Here is a 9,100-nt window from a genome sequence, read left to right on the forward strand (position 1 = left end):
CCAGTCAGTAGGAGCCCAGGGAACAGGGAGAGTTGTCTCGGCTTGGTGGGATGCTATCTGCCAGCCATTTGGAAATCAGGACCCGTCCTGATTAGACCTACCTTTTTGCTGTCCTGATCGCCATACGGCTGGCAGGCACCTGACCAGGAGCTAGGACAGCTGTCTCCTGCCCCACAGAGACTGGGACCAGCCTCCTTACCCCCTGCCAGCCTAGGGCTGACACCCAAGGGAGCCTAGAGATCCCCCTGCAGGGGTGCAAACCAGGGAAGGAGCAGCCCTATACAGCAATGGCCCGCACTTGTAGAGATCAGATTAGAAAAGCCAAGGCAGCGACTGAACTAAAATTAGCAACAGAATCAAGGAGAACAAGAAGTCCTTCTTTAGGTATGTAGGGAATAGGAGGAAAACAAATGGGAGTGTAGGGCCATTGCTCAACAACTCAGGGCAGCTGGTTACCAACACTCAGGAAAAAAACTGATCTCCTGAATGACTACTTTGCATCAGTATTTCACCGGGCCAAGGTGAAAATCATACCAGACAGGGTACAGAATGAGCAGGGTACAGAATGAGCAGGGTACAAATGACCGCCTTCCTACTATTGCCATAGAACTGGTGTGTGATCAATTAAAAAAATAGACATATATAAGTCAGCAGGACCAGATGAACTTCATCCGAGAGTGCTGAAGGAGCTGGCCAAAGTCATCGTGAAAACCCTGGCAAAACTCTTCCAAAAACTCATGGCACTCTGGAGAGGTCACTGAGGACTGGAAGAAGGCCAATGTTGTGCCCATCTTTAAGAATGGGACGAGGGAGGACCCAGTTAACTATAGGCCAATTAGCCTAACTTCTATCCCAGGGAAAATGCTGGAAAAATTCATTAAGGAGTCAATGTGCAATAGGCTTGCGGAAGGTAGGATTCTCAAGAACAGCTAGTTTGGCTTCATCGCAGGCAGGTCTTGTCTTACCAATCTCATCTCCCTTTATGATCAGGTAACTTATCACCTGGATAAGAGAGAGGAGGTTGACATTGTATACCTTGACTTCCAAAAAGCTTTTGATCATGTCCTCATGAGAAAATTGGAGGATTATGGGCTTAATTGTGAGACAGTTAGGTGGGTAGGAAGCTGGCTATGGGATAGGACCCAGAGAGTTCTAATGAATGGATCTATGTCATTTTGGCAAGAAGTGACCAGTGGTGTCCTGCAGGAGTCAGTGTTTGGTCCAGTACTATTCAACATCTTCATCAATGATTTGGAGGTGGGGGTGAAGAGCTCACTGGCCAAGTTCACAGATGACACCAAGTTATGAGAAAGCGTGGTCACGCTTGAAGATAGGCTGCAGAGACAGGTGGACCTAGACAGGCTGACAAGATGGGCAGATGGGAACCTGGGACTCTTCAGCCTGGAAAAGAGAAGGATGAGAGGGGACTTGGTAGTAGCTTACTGCTACATCAGGGATGTATATCAAGGGCTTGGTGAACAACTGTTCACCAGGGCATCCTTGGGGAAAACCAGGAGTAATGGTCACAAACTCCTTGAAGACCATTTCAGGCTCAACATTAGGAAAAACATCTTCACAGCTAGGGTGTCCAAACTGTGGAATATGCTCCCTCCAGAGGTGGTGCAATCGCCTACCCTGGAAATATTCAAGAGGAAACTGGATGGTCACCTTGCTGGGGTTACCTGACCCCAGTTGCCTTTCCTGCCTGGTGCAGGGGGCTGGACCCGATGATCTTCCAAGGTCTCTTCCAGCCCTACAATCTATGAATCTATGCATCTAGATGGAACTGTTCTCAATGGGAATAAATTTGCTCCCAACAGGTGCATGTTCAGATGCATGTGAGGGCACAGTTTAATGCACCTGAATTTTCTGCTGAGAAAATGCAGGTACATTAATTGCATGTGTAGATGTGCCCACTGTAATTTAAACAGTATAACTTTCATTCAGGGTGCCCTCTAGGGCTGTATGAAGCTTCAGTCACTGATTCGATTTGGTGGAGATTCTGCCTGATTTCATGGCTGAATCCTCAAATCTCCAAATCCGAACCAGGAGACCCTTTAATCTCTGCAAATCAAATCAGAACCCTTTGAATTGATTTGGAGAGATTTGGAAAGATTCAGTGATTCGGACATAGACACAGCTTTAAATGTCTTTTCTATATAGTTCAAGGTACTAGGCAGCTCGTGAATGCTGCGATGCTGGGGTGGATGGAGCATCCCATAGGAGTGTGGGGGAGGGAGTGCCCAGCGTGCTCAGAAGCAGACCCAGAAGTGGACCAGAAGCACTTCTGGTCCACTTCCAAGTCCACCAGAGAGTGTGCTGGGCCCCCACACCCCTGTACCCTCCTGGCTTAGTGACTGGTGCCTCCTGGATCTGAGTGGGCACCCAGGGTCTCCTCGCGGTCGATTGCCAAGCTGGGGGGGAAGCATGGGGACCCCCCTTCACACTTCCTGGTGGACCCAGAAGTGGACCGGAAGTAGTTCCAGTCCACTTCTGGGTTTGCCACCGAGCATGCGGGAGGCCCCGCTGATTCTCCAAATCAGCATCAAATCTTCAGATTCGGATTCAGCTGAATGTAACTGGGGACAGTGATATGAATCAATGAATCGAATCACTGTACCTGATTTGGGCTGAATCTGATTTGAATAGGGCCCATTTCAAACACCCTTAGTACCCTCCAAACACAGAAGATACCTAGGCTCTTGAACTACCAGGATTATTGACTTGATGGAAGTTGGTACTGCTTCCATACTATGCAGCTCTGACCTTAACTTGCAGGCAAAGACAAAGGTTGATGCAAAGGAGAGGACTGTTCTAAAACTAAGGAAAGGGATGATTCAGGAATATCTCCTAAGTAGCACAAGCAAAACTGTGCTATCACCAATGATAAAACAAAGAGAGGAAACAAAAGGAGACATAATAACTATAATCAAGCTTTCAAAAATTGTAGGAGGCCAAATGCAAACACATATCAAGCACCCTTGTTCATGTAATCAAGCTGGGGTATATAATGGACAAGTTTATGCAGGTAATTGATTAAATACCTAGCCAGCCACATGCCATCCTATTTACCCGAAGCCATGGTATATGCCAGGATAAATGTTTTAATATGCATATTTTCAGGGTAGAGAAACATGCCTTAACCTTCTGGCAGTTTGGCTCTAAATGTTCCTTGCTGTGGAGTTGAAAGCCCTCTAGCATGTAATATGTTGAGAAAAGGAATACACTAACAGGTCTAAATCTTCCCTGTGTAAAAAAATCAACACAAACAAACCAATTTCTAAAATTAACTTTGTTGCACTTCTACAGGTCTATTCACAAAAGTATTTCAAACCTTGTCAACCATAAATGAAAATGGCACAGCACCATATAGATAGGTAGTGTTACCCATAGATGGGGAAGTGGAGGCAAGCACTGAATCCAATATGTTCCAAAAGTGACCAGCTAAAACACAAGAATCTTGTCCCCCAGCCTCTTCATCAGACAGCTGGACTACCTTTTTCTTGGAAGCTCCTCAGCCCTTCCACCACTAAGGGAGCTGACAGACATTGGGGTGGGGGTGGAGTTATCTAACAGCTGGTTAGATAAAAATACCAAAAAGCCCTGCTGAAGCATGTGATCTACATAGACGCTGGGGGAGCTGGGTCAAACTGATGCAGTTCCTCTTCTGGCATGTGCTGCGCTCAGGTTGGGGGCGTGCTGAGCTGAAAGTAAACGCTTGGCGGGGGGAGGGGGTTGTTCATGTTTGTCAGCAGCCTATGAGCTCATGATAAATTACAACATGCACTCTGATACTGGACAGGTGAAAAAGATGTAGTTCTTTCAGAGCCAACACTGGTTAATGATAACCCAGGCTCAAACTTGGCAACAGAGCAAACATTTGGGGGAGGATGGGGAAAATACAACAATTGCATACCTGATAAAAATGTGGCCAGAATGTGCTGATAGCAAGCTCTGCTTTCACCCAGCCTTCTGTAACAATCCCCGACACATTCCAGATGGGGTTGCCCTGAGGTCCACCGTTAACCTTCACGTAGACATTCAGAGAGCCAGGACTCGAACGGTCTCTACTGGACAGGTAGTAATGAAAGTCGATACAGTGAGTGTCGTTTTCCTTCAAGGTAGGCAACAGCAAGTGAGCTTTCTGCCCAGATGCTCGTCCCGAGCTGTTCACCATCATGAAGGAACCTACAGATATTGAGGGGAAAATGAAAAGGGAAGAGAAACACTTTTTGGTGTATTTTCAGAACAATTCTATCAGAAGAGTCAATGGTTCTACATGATCCCCCATCAATCAGAAAGGAAATGGTTAATCTCAAGGATTTCAAGCCTGCTATTTTTCATTAGTGCTGACGTGACAGAAAGGAAAGACAAAAAATTTACAGAGAAAAGATAGAAGTAGAGTTTGGTCCTGCTAACAGCTTCATAAAGAGTTCTTATTCTTATTTTTAAGTTTTATTCAATCAGAATTATCATATAATCATCTGGCAGCAATAGTCATTATCAGCTCAAACACATCTTTTTGGTCTGCATTTCATGCAGTATACCTTTCTTCACTGATGTCATGTCCACAATAAAAACAATGCAATGGGCCAGATTCCCAGCTGGCATTATAGGGCATTGTTACACAGTAATTTGGGTAGCTCACGCAGCTCTTAACACTTTTTGGGTGGCTCATGCAGCTCTTAACACTTGGATTATCTGCACGTTAACACTTTAAAGTTGGTCTAAGCACTCATTATGCAGCTCAAAATTATGCCACTCCAGGACAGGATTATTTAGAATCTGCACTACTGATCTCCTGTTCCATTTAACGTGAGGCCACAGATTTGCTACACAAGTTGAAGTGCTCCACTATCCCAGGATCTCTCATAACCCTGACCATAAAGGAGGGATAGAAGCCTATCTTGACCCACTAGCCCTCTAGTGGCAATTCACAGCTACAGCTTCTAGTCCTGTCTATGCTCACCAGGCCTCTAGTGGCAAGTTGGTTGTGTAGGTGGGGGACAGTCAGGGAAGGTTTCTAAACTAAGCGTGTGATGGCTCCAAGTAGCATTTGTGTGGCTCAGTGTAAGGCAGAGGCAGGTAATTATTTTGGCTGGAGGGCTGCTCAACAAGTTTTGGTGAGCTGTCGAGGGCCACAAGGGTAGCCCAGCCCCTGAACCGGAGCCCCGCCCCCTTGTCACCAACTTGAGATTGGAAATCCTGCCCCTAACCCCTGACCTTTGCCACTGGACATCCCTCTCCTTGCCCTGGAAATAACCTGGGGTGAGGGAAGGGGGAGGTTACCATCTTTGTAGCAGGAACTGAACTAATGTAGCTGATGTTAACTTAGCATGTAATAATAGTTAAATGTAACCATGTTAGTTTTGTTCTGTAAGCAACTTGAAAACTTTATTTTGTATTTTTTTGCTTGACATAAGTGAATGAACTTTGCATAGCCTTTATGTATTAGTGTGTGTAAAAGGGTGCATGGTGAGAGAATGGCATAGAGATGGGAGAAGAAGATTTAACCATTTATGTAAGCAACAAGGCGCCAAATGTAAGTTACCAGTTAGTGAACTAATTAATGAATGGCTGAAGAATTTCTTTTAGGCCTAGGGCATAAAAAAGATAATGAAGAGAAGGAATGCACTCATTCTGCCAGATGGGCAGCAAGAACACTTTAAGGCTGAGATAAGCTGAAGACAAAAGAAGAACAACTGCAAAAACAGAAGCTGGGTATGGAAAAACCCCAAAGCACTGAAATGAACGATGCCAATTTTTATAAAAGAAGACTTTGAAAATGCCAAGTTGGGTGAGTCTTTTCTCTACTGCTGTTTCACTGGAGTGCAGATGCATCTATTCACCATGCTCCAAGCTGCAATCTTCAAAACATCATCATCTACTCAATAAGGCCAGGGTTGGCCACCCTGGGCTGATATTGAGCAACTACTGCTGATAACTATATCTGGCGCACGTGCAGATGGAAAGGTCGTTTTGTGTATGTGTATGCCTGTGTGTAATAATGTGTATGATGATTTGTGTGTGTTTGTATGAATGGTGTGTCCAAACTTCTGTCTAACTCATGTAATCGATAAAAACGGTACCTTGCCTTATCCCCCTTTATAAAGTCTCGCTCTTTGATTTGGCAATTGGTAGTTTAAAAGTAACATCTTCCAACTCAGAAAAAACCCCAAACTAAATTGTGTACTAAAATATATATTTTATTTCCAATTTTTCTTTTGTTCTGATTTGTGTGTGTTTTGTTGTGTATATAGAGGTGACTGCATAATAGCTCAAAATGAAGTCTTACTCTTGTATGTTGTGGGGAGGTGTGGGGGCATGGGTGGGTGGCTACAGGGTTTTTTTGGTTGCTGTGGATGTGTGTATGTGGAGCTGTATGTACATGTGTGTGTCAATGTGTGTGGATGTGGCATGTGGGAGAGGGCACAGAGCTGGCCATCCTGGTGGGCAGCATGCAGTTCCTGGCTTCAGTGCTGAGACTGGAGAACACAGCAGGAGCCAACCCAGCCCCTGTAGTTCCCAGCTGGCCCTGGTCTCAAGACCCTGCACTCCTGCCCACTGCCACTTCCTTCCTTCCTCACCCCCGCCTGCTGCCTTTGCCTTTCCTTTGCCACTTCCCTTCCTTCTCCACCCTGCTCCTGTTTGGGTGGAGAGAGGCAGGGAACAGCTCCAGAGTCACCAGGCCAGAAGCCTCTGCTAGGCAGAAGCTTCCGGTTGTGGACTGGAGGTAGGGCAGGGCCAGGTGGGCCTTGCTGTTGCTGCCTGCAATTGGCTCTCCTGGGTCCTGCTGCCCCTGGCACCTTATTATCTTTGACAGGAAGCCACAGGAAGAAAATAATTAATTTTCTATTTTTTTCAGGGCCATACAGACCAGAAAGAATGTCCTGGTGGGCCAGATCTGGCCTGTGGGCCATATTTTGCCCATTCCTGGTGTAAGGTGTAACAAGGCCTAAAGGTACTGTGCCACAGTTCTACAAAGTGGCCAACTTACACTATCCAAAGTCTTGATACAGCTTGCCTGCATGGTAAGCTTCTAAACCACCTCTCATATGGCACAGTCCAGAAGAATTACAATGGTAGTGTTAACAGTGACATCCCAAATAGAAATAATATAGCAAGAAAAGCTAGAGGAAGGAACATGACAAGCAGCAGGTAAAGTGAAAATGGTGAAATGAAAAGAAGCAAATTCATGAGTCTGTTAACTCTGAAAATTGCATCATATTCCCGATGGCCATAGGTAATGAAGAACCCATCGCCTGGAACACAAACAGCCAGGCAGTTATTTTAATGCAGACTGAGTGCACCTATATATGTAATTAGCATGTAGCAATAAATTCCAGCACAGTTTACACTGGGTTCAGCTGCTCCTGGGCATAGCATCTTCATGTATGCCTGGGACTGCAGCTGTTTGAACCAGGACAGAGCAACCCTGGGCTGGCTGGGGGCCAAGGGGGCAACCTCAGACTCTAGGTAATGGTGACAGGAAGCAGAATGGCTATCAGGACATGAGGTTGCTACACTGCAGGGCTAGCTATCAGGCAGCACCCTCATGCACCAACCAGTCCCAATTACAATCTACATGTGCAATTTGGTACACTAAATGACTGCAACATAGGATATGTAAGATAATACTTGTCCCAGATAGTACTATCCTAAAGCAGAGCTAATTAGTTTACTGTGCCCTAATATGAGCACACATGGGGCGCATCCACACATGCAAGCACGTGCACTTGCAGCAGCTCAAATAGAAGCGGTGCAAATTTGAACTGGGCCTTTTTGCCTCAGAGCACGTGCTCAGACATGCACTTTGTTGTAGAGCATATTGTGCCACTAGGGGCAAAATAACCCTGCCTGGCTCCTCCCAGATCTTCTGCCAAGGGGAGCTAGAGCCCGGGGCCAGCACCTGTGCTGTCCCCAGCAGTATAAAAAGCTGCCCTGTGCTGGCCCCAGCAGTATAAAAAGTGCCCTGACAAGTAGCTCAGGGCTACTAGCTCTCAGGAGCTTCTGGGACCCAGCCAATTGGTACCTGGGGACACTACCCTTGTGCCAGCTGGACTGCTGAAGCAGCCCTGAGAGTTCCCTGCACCCTCTACCCACTGCATCCCCTCTGCGTCAGCCGCCAGTGGACTGTGGTTGCAGGGTTGGCCTTTGTGCGCCACTACTGCCATTTGTGCCCCCTGCCCGGCCATCTGGGCAGCTATCACCTGGAAGATGTTCTGGGTGTAGTGGCCTGCTTTGAACTATCAAAGCATGTCCTCCTGGCCCCATTTGGTCAGGAGGTCAGCCATAGCCAGATAGGTCTTAGGTGCCAGCTCTGAGCAGGCAGGGTCCTGCCACTGGCCTCCCTAGCAGGAATTCTGGTGTTCCCTATTGGAAAACTAAAAAATCCCTGATAAAAACAATCCCAAAGTCACTCTGTAAAATACCCCCAAATCCATGTTCCTCCACAAGTAAAACAAAAGACCACTATAAAGAGAGAGAGAGTGTAAGACAGAGACAACGATCAGTTGGACAATGTTTTATTGATGTATCTACAGTGTTAAAGCAAGTCTCTTATAATAATAAAGTGAACTTTAAATACAGGTTTCATGAATTCATGAATACATATTTTGCTGCCCTCCCACAGGGCAATGGCCCCCTACACAAGGGGTTGGTCCCCCACATAAGGACTATGGCCCCCCAACACGGGGTTCAGCCCCTACACAAGTGTTCTTGCCCCTCAACAGAGGGTTCAGCCCCCACACAAGGGCTAGACCTCCCCAACAGGTGGTTCAGCCCCCACACAAGGGATACACCCCCCAACAGGGGGTTCAGATCCCCAACAGGGGATTTGTCCCCCACACAAAGGGTTCAGCCCTCCAAAAGGTGGGTCAGCCCCCAAAACAGGTTCAGCCTCCCAAAAGGGATTCAGACCCCCAACAGGGGGTTTGGCACTATCACAAGGGGTATGGCCCCCCCAACAGGGGTTTCATCCCCCACACAAGGGTACAGCCCCCCAACAGAGGCCAAATGGCCCCTGCAGGGGATACCACCCCCCCTGCAAGGCCCACATGCTCCCCCCAGCCCCCCCGATTGCTGCCCCACCTGGCCCCAG

At 47.0% G+C, this 9,100-nt stretch overlaps 1 protein-coding gene across 1 annotated transcript in view; it reads right to left on the minus strand.

Annotated features, from left to right (window-relative positions):
- The window catches only part of LOC112551671 (receptor-type tyrosine-protein phosphatase T-like), a gene marked incomplete at its 3' end in the record, with an annotated part of 373,371 nt that overhangs the window by 35,541 nt on the left and 328,730 nt on the right, over positions 1–9,100 (minus strand). Inside the window, exon 3 of the mRNA XM_025213841.1 lies at positions 3,917–4,188. Within this exon, the coding sequence (XP_025069626.1) occupies positions 3,917–4,188 (272 nt within the window). The remainder of the gene's footprint in view (positions 1–3,916; positions 4,189–9,100) is intronic.

This window comes from Alligator sinensis, unplaced genomic scaffold, assembly GCF_000455745.1.
Source record: "Alligator sinensis unplaced genomic scaffold, ASM45574v1 scaffold460_1, whole genome shotgun sequence".
NCBI classification, from domain to species: domain Eukaryota; kingdom Metazoa; phylum Chordata; order Crocodylia; family Alligatoridae; genus Alligator; species Alligator sinensis.